The 12,108-nt window shown below is 49.9% G+C and overlaps 1 protein-coding gene and 1 non-coding gene across 4 annotated transcripts in view; both read left to right on the top strand.

Moving 5' to 3' along the window:
• The first annotated feature begins 3,544 nt into the window (after positions 1-3,544).
• On the top strand, positions 3,545-3,617 carry TRNAK-CUU (transfer RNA lysine (anticodon CUU)). Its single transcript has one exon. It is a non-coding gene; the product is annotated as a tRNA-Lys (tRNA).
• A 489-nt stretch (positions 3,618-4,106) lies between these two features.
• Positions 4,107-12,108, top strand: part of MORF4L1 (mortality factor 4 like 1) — a 40,498-nt gene continuing 32,496 nt past the window's right edge. For all 3 annotated transcript variants that reach the window (XM_048866558.2, XM_048866557.2, XM_048866555.2), the window contains exon 1: positions 4,107-4,214. In XM_048866558.2, coding sequence (XP_048722515.1) covers positions 4,175-4,214 — 40 coding nt within the window. In that variant the 5' untranslated portion in view covers positions 4,107-4,174. The remainder of the gene's footprint in view (positions 4,215-12,108) is intronic.

Here is a 12,108-nt window from a genome sequence, read left to right as displayed (position 1 = left end):
ATTGTTTGTTTTAGATCAACTTGAATTTATTTATTTTGTATTTGTGGGATCACAGGGCTGAATCCTGCCCTGGCCTGCAGAGTGCACACAGCAGAGTGTTGCCTGAAGCATCCTGTGAGTAGCTCACAGCCTGGAATCATAGAATTCAAGGCCAGAAGGGACTACCAGGTCATGCAGCCTGACCTCCTGTATCTCACAGGCCACCAACACCAGCACGCACATGCTAAGCCCGACTACTGAATGGAGACCAAAGTCTAACAAGCACTGGAGACCAGAGGCCGAGAACTACGAGGGCCTGAGGTGCACCAGTGCTTGAGGCTCCTGCAGGGACAGGGAAATGATTCAGTGAGATACACCCAGATAATCCTGGCAAGTGACCCACACCCACATGCTGCAGAGGATGGTGAAAAATCCCCAGGGTCACTGCCAGTCTGACCTGGAGGAAAATCCCTTCCTGACCCCACATGTGGCGATCAGTTAGACCCTGAGCCTGTGAGCAAGAACCGGCCAGCCACGCACCTGAGAGAGAGAATGCTTGCTGCCACCTCAGGGCCCTGGCCCTCCTCATCCAATGTCCCATTTCCAGCTGCGGCCAACCCTGATGCTTTGGAGGAAGAAGATAAAAGCCCCTGCCAGAATACATTCGAGGAGACAAAATCCCTTCCTGACCCCTGCCAGTGGTTGGCTGAAACCCTGAAGCATGCACGTTAGGAACATAGGACATAAACTAGAAGACAGTACCAGGGTTGCTGAGCCCTGCCCCCTACCACTGGGGGCTACCCAATCATAAATTACAATAAGACAAGATTCAGTCCTCTGCAAAAGAACAGAACAAGGGCTAGGCACCACTTATACCTTGCCCTGGCTCTCTGCAGGGGATGGATTTCTCCTAATTTGTGGAGGTGCGCTGCATGGTGAAAGGGTATGGGTAGGGCCCTACCAAATTCATGGCCCCAGTTTTGGTCAATTTCACAGTCATAGGATTTAAAAAACCTTAAATGTCATTATTTCAGCTATTTAAATCTGAAATTTCACGGTGTTGTAGTTGTCGGGATCCTGACCCAAAAGGAGCAGTTGGAGGGTCGCAAGGTTATTGTAGGGGGGTTGTGGTATCGCCACCCTTACTTCTTCACTGCTGCTGGGGGCGCTGCTGCGTTCAGAGCTGGGTGGCCGGAGAGCGGCAGCTGCTGGCCAGGAACCCAGCTGTGAAGGCCGAGCTGCCTTCAGTAGCAGCGCAGAAGTAAGGATGGCATGGTATGGTGTTGCCACTCTTACTTCAGTGCTGCTGCGGGCAGGGCACCGCCTTCAGAGCTGGGCACCCCGCCAACAGCTGCTGCTCTCCGGCCGCCCAGCTCTGAAGGCAGCGCAGAAGTGAGGATGGCAATACCGCAACCCCCCCAAAATAACCTTGCGACCCCCCAACCCCTTTTTGGGTCAGGATCCCCGTTTGAGAAATGCTGGTCTCCCCTGTGAAATCTGTGCACAAAAGACCACATTTCCCAGTCCATGCCATGCTTTTCATGGCTGTGAATTTGGTAGGGCCCTAGGTACGGGATTAGTTGGAATGGGGAATGGCTGTCTGACAAGCTGACCAACATACGCTGCTATAAACAAAAGCACTGGCTGCCGGCCATTCAGAACATACCGGTCTGAATGAATTCCAGTACAAATTCTTAGATTTCTCAGACCTAGAACACAAATAAAAAACAGGTTTCAGAGGAACAGCCGTGTTAGTCTGTATTCGCAAAAAGAAAAGGAGGACTTGTGGCACCTTAGAGACTAACCAATTTATTTGAGCATGAGCTTTTGTGAGCTACAGCTCACTTCATCAGATGTAACAAACAAATAAAAAACAAACGCTCTGCTACGCCTCTTTAGCTTTTACATGCATAAGCTATTTATATTCTTCCTAATGGAGGTATAAAGCACCAGTTATTTGGCTGGCTGGGTTCCAGTTCCTTGGTGAAGGCTCTTGCGGTGATGGGAGAGGAGCCCAGCATTCCTGGAGCCCAGCATTCCACAGGGCAGACTCCCTTTCCTCCAGAGCTGCTATCTTCAATTCACTGCTGGAACTGACTTTTTTACTAGGTTCATTAGTCTTTGTATACTGTGTCATCCCCGGGCTCTCTGGGCAGCAGGAGCAGGTTAGCTCTGTGTTTAAGGTGGTCCCTCAAAATGGGCTGAGTAGCTGACTACGGGCGGGGGGAAGAGGAAGGTTTCCCAGTGAGATGTTATCTAGCACAACTGGAAGGTGTGTACCCAGGGTACAACCTGCACACCGCTACCACGACTCTGGCCCCTGCAGCCAGCGACACCTGAATACTTCATCTCTTAAGGTATTTACATTTTGGCTTCATTTTTTTTTAATGTTTATTGGAAATATTTAAAATATGAAGCACATAACATGCACCTGGGTGAAGACGCTCAATGTTAGAGAGCACCGACAAGTTAAAGTCCCCCCAGGATTGCAAGTCTGGCAACCTTTAAACAATCGTGTTTGGTGGAGGGGTGGGCACATACACTGTACTCACTAACCCATCGGTGTGGACTTGACAGCCACAGAATTGTGTGCTTGTGAACGGTCAAGCCCAGTCCCCTGGCCCCTCCATCTTATTGTCCAACTGATCTCAACCTGGTGCTGGTTAATACATGAAAAATGTGATCATAGCTCACCCCACGTTAGAGATCCGAATACTCCTTTTGATCCAATGAATGTAAAACTAGTCACAAAAGCAGAAGCGCAGATGTATTTTGGGAGCAAAGGGACACACAGGGTGAACACACAAGTTTGGGCCTAATTTGCAATTTCTCACGATTGAGTATGAACTAAACTCTGCGGTTTCTGAGGCAGGGCTGGGATTTTCGCCTTTGAGACGGGGAACGCTTCAGGCCCTGAAGCCGAGCTCTGCTAGGGCGGTGCAGGCAGCAGGAGCGTCTGAATCACTCCGGGGGGGAGCAGGGGAGCCTCAGTTTCTTGCATCCTGCCGGTGCACAGCGGGGCTCGCAGCGTGCACGGGTTCGAGGAGGCGGGTAAGGGGAAAGCCGCGTCAGTCGCGCCGGGTGAAGCAGCTTGGGCACTGGAGCTGCCCAGGCCACGGAGCAGCCCGCGGGATTGGGGCGAGGGTGCTCTGGCGTTGGAAACGACAGCCTGGGAGAGCTGAGCAGTGCGATGTGTTGGCCCGAGCCGCTGAGAGATGACCGGGTGGGGGCATGATCCTGACACCCCTCCCGCCCCGCGGGGGCCGTGGGAACGGCGCTGTCCGGGAAGGGCGGCACCATCCCGTGAGAACCCCGGCCCCGCAGCTCGCGGCCAGCCACGGGAGGGCGCCGGCTTTGCATCGCCCTCGGACAAAGGCGCGGGCCCGGCCTAGCGCAGCACCCCGGGGACCCTGCCCCAGCCCTCTCCAAGTCCGCCTGCGGCAGGAGCGCGGGACGCACGCTGCAAACCGGCGGAGGCGGGCAAGGCAGGATCTGCAGCAAAGCCCGGCAGCCTCCCCACAGCGCCCGGCAGCCTCCCCGCAGCGCCCGGCAGCCTCCCTGCAGCGCCCGGCTAGCTCAGTCGGTAGAGCATGGGACTCTTAATCCCAGGGTCGTGGGTTCGAGCCCCACGTTGGGCGCGAGCTTTTCTTTTTCCTCTCTCAGCCAGTGCACCAGGTTTCAGCCTGACCCGCGGGGCGCACGCCCTGGGCACGGCCCCGGCTCGCCCGGCACAAGCCCCGCGGCAGTCCGCGGCCAGGCCCCGTGCAGGGCCCCTCGTGCACAGGCTGTCAGGGCAGCGGGCGAGGCTCCCGGCCCCGGTCGGCAGGGCGAGGAAAGGGGCACCGCGGAGCTGCGAGCGGGAGCCGGGAGCCGGAGCAATGCCAGCCCCATGCCCGCCTCCCTGGAGCCGGGCAGGCAATACCGCCCCGGCCGGGGGCTGGCCCCTGGGGACAGCTGGCGATGGGGTCCCTGCCCGGGGAGTCGCTGGCTCTGCAACGCCAGCGATGGGGCCTCCCCCCCGCAACCGCAGCGCCCCGCCCGGGGGGCCCGGGCCTCAACCCGCACAGGACTACAAATCCCAGCATGCCTCGGGCGGCGGCGGCGCGCATGCGCGGGGCTGGCCGCTATAATGCGGCGGAGCGGGCGAGGCCCCGCTGGGAGGGGCGGGGAGGGGAGGAGGGAGAGTCACTTATAAATGGCGCCCAAGCAGGACCCCAAGCCCAAATTCCAGGAGGGTGAGTGCGGGCCGGGGCCACGGCTCCCCGGGGGGGGGGCCCGGAGACCTGTGTGTGCTGGGGGGCGGGGGCTACAGCGGGAGGCCGGCTGGGCTATGGGGGGACGGGGCGGGGGGCTGTGGGTGATGGAGGGGCTGTGTGGGGCTGGGGAAGTGCAGGGAGAGGCGGGCTGGGCTATGGTGGGGAGTCGGGGGAGGGATGGCTGATGAGGGGCTGGGCAGGCCCGTGGGGCTAGGGGGAGGCCGGCTGGGCTATGGGGGGGGGCGGTGCAGGGGGAGGCCGGCTGGGCTATGGGGGGGGCGGTGCAGGGAGAGGCCGGCTGGGCTATGGGGGGGGGCGGTTCAGGGAGAGGCCGGCTGGGCTATGGGGGGGGGCGGTTCAGGGAGAGGCCGGCTGGGCTATGGGGGGGGGGGCGGTTCAGGGAGAGGCCGGCTGGGCTATGGGGGGGGGGCGGTTCAGGGAGAGGCCGGCTGGGCTATGGGGGGGGGGCGGTTCAGGGAGAGGCCGGCTGGGCTATGGGGGGGGGGCGGTTCAGGGAGAGGCCGGCTGGGCTATGGGGGGGGGGCGGTTCAGGGAGAGGCCGGCTGGGCTATGGGGGGGGGCGGTGCAGGGAGAGGCCGGCTGGGCTATGGGGGGGGGCGGTGCAGGGAGAGGCCGGCTGGGCTATGGGGGGGGGCGGTTCAGGGAGAGGCCGGCTGGGCTATGGGGGGGGGGCGGTTCAGGGAGAGGCCGGCTGGGCTATGGGGGGGGGCGGTGCAGGGAGAGGCCGGCTGGGCTATGGGGGGGGGCGGTGCAGGGAGAGGCCGGCTGGGCTATGGGGGGGGGCGGTGCAGGGAAAGGCCGGCTGGGCTATGGGGGGGGGGCGGTGCAGGGAGAGGCCGGCTGGGCTATGGGGGGGTGGGGTGTCCGGGGGTTGGGGAGGCAAGCAGAGCTGATCCTGTGGCCAATCCATGCTGTAGCATTGCACAAAGCTGTGGGGCGTGTCTGCGCTGGGGAAGGGCCTTTTTAGTCTTCTGGCTGCAGTTTATTTTTTCTAACTCTGCGGGGCCGGGGGGGGGGGGGGGGGGGAGGGTAAAAGGAAATGATGGTTCTCTTAAAAAAACAAAACAAAACCCAACCCATCAACCAACCAACTGCTGCAGTTTTTGTAGGGGAAGCCACTCTATCGCTCTGTGCTTTGTACCCCTTGTATGCACTGTGACAGGTTTCAGCGTAGCAGCCCTGTTAGTCTGTATTCGCAAAAAGAACAGGAGGACTTGTGGCACCTTAGAGACTAACCAGTTTATCTGAGCATGAGCTTTCGTGAGCTACAGCTCACTAAAGCTTATGCTCAAATAAATTGGTTAGTCTCTAAGGTGCCACAAGTCCTCCTTTTCTGTACGCACTGTGTATCTGAAACTAGCGATTTGTGGACTGTGCGGCTGAAATGCAGCCTCCAAGGCCAGTTATAACCCATGGAGATGACCCATCCTGGCAGGTGATGATGAATCTGAGTGGCCTTGCAGCCTAGCTCAAGGTGGACGGTTTCCTGCTGGAAGCAGTCTCCTCCAGCTACCCCTTTCTGGTAAAAGGAGGGGTAGGTGCAGTATGTGTACTCCATCTTGCAGAGCGCTTGCAGCTCCTTGGCAATCCTTCAATGAGACCTTTAGCTAGCCAAGATTTGGGCTCCATTCTGTTCTGGTACCTGAGGACACAGAGGACCTTTAGGATGTTAATACTCCCTGGATCAGAGAAAGGGTTAGGAAATGGCTGTTTAGTTTTTTCATACTTCTCAACACTCTCAGCTCACCTGTGAGATTCTGGACTTTTTCCTTTACTCAAAATATGCTTGATTTTTGTTTTTCTCATAGGTGTGTATCAAAGCACTCCCATGGACATCGGTGGGCATTTAAGCCATTGAAAGATTTTTTTAGTAGGACTGTCAAGATTTTCCCTTCTTGAGGTTGAGAAGTATGTTTACTTTGTTACTTAAAATATTTTTATAAGATAGCCCAATTAGGGATCTTGAATCTTGCCTTATGACATGTTTTTTTTAAGTATGGCTTAAGGATATTGTAAAATCCCGTGTGCTGATTATTGTGGTGACTTGCAACACTGCTATAGCTATGGTTGCCTCTGTTCATAACAGACCCCCAGTTTAGTTTAATATTTAGGGCGTGTCTAGACTACAAAATTAAGTCAACCTAACTTACGTCAGTGTGCAGCCTCACCAGGAGCGCTTTACTGATTGTACCGTCAGTGTGGGGCATTGTGTGATGGCTTCTGAAAGCCAGTAATAGTCAATATAAGCAACACAGTGTCTGTACTGACATTGCATTGACGTAACTATATCAACATTGGCTCTATGCCTTTCATGGAGGTGGAGTTAAGTCGGTGTAGCAGGACAATTGTTGTCGGAGCAAAATTTTAGTGTAGACACTTGCGTAGTTAAGTCAACATAGCTCGATGCATGGCAGCTTATCTCTGTAGTGTAGACCAGGCCTTAATTCTCATTGGGCTGAAACATGACATACAAATTTCCATGAAAGATTCAACTTACTCCATAAAATCTGGTTTAAAAATAGGTGGTGGTTTTAGAATAGACAAATGACAACTGTAGGGGTATATTAAGCTTTGTTGGCTTCGGAGATGAATTTTGTACAACACTGAAGTCTATCCTTAGAGCTATTGCAAAAGAAACATAACCTGGCCAGTTAATAACAGTAACTTTGGAAAAACCAAGAATGATATAGGTTTCAGAGTAGCAGCTGTGTTAGTCTGTATTCGCAAAAAGAAAAGGAGGACTTGTGGCACCTTAGAGACTAACAAATTTATTTGAGCATAAGCTTTTGTGAGCTACAGCTCACTTCATCAGATGCATTCAGTGGAAAATACAAGTGGGGAGATTTATATGCACAGAGAACATGAAACAATGGGTGTTACCATACACACTGTAACAAGAGTGATCACTTAAGGTGAGCTATTACCAGCAGGAGAGCGGGGGGAATGTTTTGCAGTGATAATCAAGGTGGGCCATTTCCAGCAGTTGACAAAAACGTCTGAGGAACAGTGGGGGGAGGAGGGGGGGAATAAACATGGGGAAATAGTTTACTTTGTGTAATGACCCATCCACTCCCAGTCTCTATTCAAGCCTAAGTTAATTGTATCCAGTTTGCAAATTAATTCCAATTCAGCAGTCTCTCGTTGGAGTCTGTTTTTGAAGTTTCTTTTGTTGAAGAATTGCAACTTTCAAGTCTGTAATCGAGTGACCAAAGAGATTGAAGTGTTCTCCAACTGGTTTTTGAATGAATCTGTCCTATCTTGGGGCCTCTCCTTCTGCCCCTCCACCCCCACGAACAGGACACAGTTCTGTGGTGACCTAGAATCCTATTTTCGACACCTCCGACTCAAGGAATATTTTCAACACACCTCTGAACAACATACTAACCCACAGAGACGTTCCTACCAAGACTACATAAAGGAGGATTCTGGGTGGACTCCTCCTGAAGGTTGAAACAACACTGGATTTCTACATAGAGTGCTTCTGCTGACGTGCACTGGCTGAAATTGTGGAAAAGCAGCATCACTTGCCCCATAACCTCGGCCGTGCAGACACATTGCTATCCACAGCCTCAGAAACAAGTCTGACGACATAATCAAAAAGGCTGACAAAGGAGGTGCTGTCACCATCATGAATAGGTCGGAATATGAACAAGAGGCTGCTAGGCAGCTCTCCAACAGCACTTTCTACAAGCCATTACCCTCTGATCCCACTGAGGGTTACCAAAAGAAACTACAGCATTTGCTCAAGAAACTCCCTGAAAAAGCACAAGAACAAATCCGCTCAGACACCCGACCTGGGGTATTCTTTTACCCAAGATCCATAAACCTGGAAATCCTGGATGCCCCATCATCTCGGGCATTGGCACCCTGACAGCACGATTGTCTGGCTATGTAGACTCCCTCCTCAGGCCCTACGCTACCAGCACTCCCAGCTATCTTCGAGACACCATTGACTTCCTGAGGAAACTACAATCCATTGGTGATCTTTCTGAAAACACCATCCTGGCCACTATGGATGTAGAAGCCCTCCACATCTCCATTCCACACAAAGATGGACTACAAGCCGACAGGAACAGCATACAACAAATCTTCAGAAGTTTTGAGAGCTGGGGCACACTTGCTGGGAGCCAGGGCTTGAGACTTCAGCCCCACTCCTGCTGAAGCCCCAAGTCCTGGCAGGTGTGCCCTGCAGGGATGAAGCCCCAAGACCCCGCCTCCCTGCTGGACAGAAGCCCCTACCCCACGGTCCCACTGCAAGACAGAGGTCCTGAGCTCCCCCACTCCCAGCCTGGTAGGTAGAGAAGGTGGGGGGCTTGTGAGCCACACTTTAACAATAGAAGAGCTGCATATGGCTCATGAGCCACAGTTTGGCCACCTCGGCTCTAAAAAAGTGTTTAATACCTCATCAACACTGCATAGAAAACTTCAGTATCTAGTATGGAAATTATGCAAAGCTCAGGAATTTCATTGTCTCTGTGGTGGGATTTATGTTATAATCATTCCACTAACATCAGATTGGATGGCGTGCAAAACCTTATATAACTACTTCAGTGAAACTTCACACAAGGAAGTGAGATGGTTTCACAGTTGAAGAGCACCATCAACTTAAATTTGGCTCAAATTAAATTTTATAAAACTTCATTTTTAGGAGGCCTGAGATCAAAATAAACATGTTCACAGCCCAAAAGGAAATAAAGTCAACTGAAAACATTTACTTCAACAAACTTTTCCCTGTGGTGCCTAAACCACAAACATTACAGCACTAGGAATCTAAAATTAAATCAACTTAACTGATCTTCACTCTGTGCTGAGGACGGCCTATTAGTAAACAGAACATAAATAGTGACAGATTTGATGTAAAAAAAAATATTTTCACTTGTAATCTAAGAAATTGATAAACAGGTATATTACCAAAAAGAAAAGTAGTACTTGTGGCACCTTAGAGACTAACTGAAATAAATTGGTTAGTCTCTAAGGTGCCACAAGTCCTCCTTGTCTTTTTGTGAATACAGACTAACGCGGCTGCTACTCTGAAACCAGGTATATTACCAGTTTACTAGGTATGCTTTTTTGCATTGAGTGTCCCTTTTAAGGTTGGTGGCTTACTCAAATATATCCTTTATCAAGTTCAGTGGTTCTCAAACTGTGGGTTGTGACCCTGTTTTAATGGGGTCACCAAGGCTGGCTTAGACTTGCTGGGGCCTGGGGCTGAAGCCCAAGGCTCAGGTTACAGGACACCTGCCCAGGGCTGAAATCCCTTTCGCCCCTGTGGGGCTTGGGTGGGCTCAGGGTTTGGTCCTCCCTCCTGGGCTTGTGTAGTAATTTTTGTTGTCAGGTGGTCACAGTGCAATGAAGTTTGAGAACCCCTGCTCTAGTTTTTCTGTAGAAGGAATCCTATTGGGAATGTTTGGGTGGGGATGGCGAGAGGGGAGAGTTATTTTAGCTTTTTATAATAGATTCACTACGATTTAAGAAAATGAGATTTTCTTGATATTTAAATACGCAATTTGAAAGATTGGTGGTTTTTTTTTAAATGCACAGATTAAGATGTATTCATATAGGAAAGAGAAGTATTATAAGTGCTGATGATGTGAATTTCTGGTGTAATATATAATATGCCACATTTTTATTTTAGCTTCAGAAAAGCTGACACCAAGTGATCTTTAAAAATTTTCCCTGGATTTAGTAGTATTTACTTATTTTAAAAAGCAGACTTATCTTGCAAAGTTGTCTTTTGCATTATATCTTGTCCATTCTGGATCTTGATCCAGCAACTGGCAATTTATTGAAACCCCATTGAAGTCAATGGAAAGACTTCACTTGGTGTTGGATCAGGTCGTTAATGTAGATATTAGAATCCCATGGACTACATGAGACCTTCCACATGTGAAATTAATGTAGCATTAAGCATTTAAGCCCCAATCCTGCAAGGTGTGGTTTTTTGTGTCTTTTTGGGTGGGGGGGGGCTTATCTGGAGCCCAATGGAAGCCAAGATTGTGCCATGTGGGCAGAAGAACTTGCAAGCTCGGGACAGCAGCATGGACTGACCAGCTCTAGCTTAGAAACTAGGAGCAGCATTACTAAGCAACAAAACCACTTGGCATAGTTTGGCATTCAAGAACATTGGTAAAGCATGCCTGGCCAAAAAACGACTCCATTAAAAAATGGGTTTTGGTTTGTTTTTTTAATGAGAACTGAATAAATAAAGGTGGGGTCTCACTGTAGTGCACCTTGTATGTCTATATACTGTACAGATATGATTTGGAATTTTGATCTAAGTTAGTGTTAAGGAAGACTATTGTAAATTTCTTCCTAATGTTTGAGTGTGAAGTGTGGTGGTGGGGGAGAAGGTTTGTCAGCCTTTCTGATTTCTCCGTACTGGGTGTCTTGCAGCCATAATGCCACAGAATGTTCTTGGTCTCTATTTATGTAAAGAGCCTAACGCCTCTTAAACACAGGCAAAATTTTCATTTTTAAGAACAGGTAAACAAGGCTTGTTTTCTAGTAGTGTTAACAAACCGTGCAAAATAGAGGTGAAATAGTATAGTCATAATTTTTAAATAGCTGTTTTGCATGCTGAGTAACTGGTTTTAAGATTAAATATTCATAATGGAAAACACATTTTAATAACAATACACAATAGACTTCAAAGTGGGTACTTCCTCTGTGCAAAATATTTTTTAAGCTGGTGTCTAAAAATGTCAAACCAGTCTTGGCAAGCCACTTTCATACGGATTTTTTTCTTAAAACAGTTTCTGTACAAAGTTATCTTGAATTTGCTCTCATGTAAGTGAATCTTTTTTTCTGACCCACTGTGAGCATGAAATCCCGCTGATTAGCATTTACAGTGAACTCTCCAAATCTATTTTATTGTACCACTATATTGAATCTGGGAATAAAGTATTAATTGGAAAAGTGGTTTAGTAAATTGATCACTAAATATTTGATGCAGTTAAAGGATTATTAAAACTCAGCTTACTCTGTAGGCATAGAATAAGGAATGACAGACAAAGCTAGAAATGGCCGCCTTGCAAAAGGAAGGGAATGTGGGGTATTCAGTAGTGGACTGTAACCCTGTAAGTTATTGGTACAGCTTAATTATTTTGGTATGCAGAACTGGTCACCAATGTGAAGGGTGTGACCTTTATTACAAGGGAGTACTGTACAGGAGGAAACATCTGCCCTCTGAGATCTTATGTTAAATAAATGAGACTTCCACTTTGTAAACAACTGCACAATAGGGATCTTATAGCAGCTGAAATCCTGATTGTAAAAACAATCTGTTCAAAAGTGAAAGAGCCTCTTCTTCCCCCTTCCCCCGTGCCCTCGTTCAGATGTACTCTTTTTTTGGCTCCTTTGGAGAGGGGGAGAACTTGATGTCATTATATCTAGTTTTCTTTAGTTTATTTTTTGCAATAGAAATGTCAGGTGCTGAGTTTCCTCCAGGAAAAGGAAAAATCTTATTTAAATACTAGGCTGCTTTTGCACCATAATTTTAAAATGAGACGGTAGGTTGGCTTGAAAAGAGAGAATCATGTTCCCTTTCTCAAAACAAAATGAAACCGAGCACTCTAAAAGAATTTAACTCTGTTGCAACAAGACTGACCTGTTTCTGCTGTGCTATTTACTGCTTGTACATTCAGGTTGAAATTCAGTCCACTCATGTAAAGCCAGCGTAATAGAACTCTATCCAGTTAGAATGCAGAGAGGCTAGGCAGGTAAAATCCAGCTCAGAACCTGGGTATAGGGCTGCTGTGCCACTCCCTCACAGCTGTTGCCCCAGGCTGTGGGCTGGAATAGAGAGAGGGCTTTGTGCCATTTGCATCCATTATGTATCTGCATCAACAGATAT

The sequence above is a fragment of the Caretta caretta genome, chromosome 10, assembly GCF_965140235.1.
Source record: "Caretta caretta isolate rCarCar2 chromosome 10, rCarCar1.hap1, whole genome shotgun sequence".
In the NCBI taxonomy this organism is placed as follows: Eukaryota; Metazoa; Chordata; order Testudines; family Cheloniidae; genus Caretta; species Caretta caretta.
This window is presented reverse-complemented; position numbering and strand designations above follow the sequence as displayed.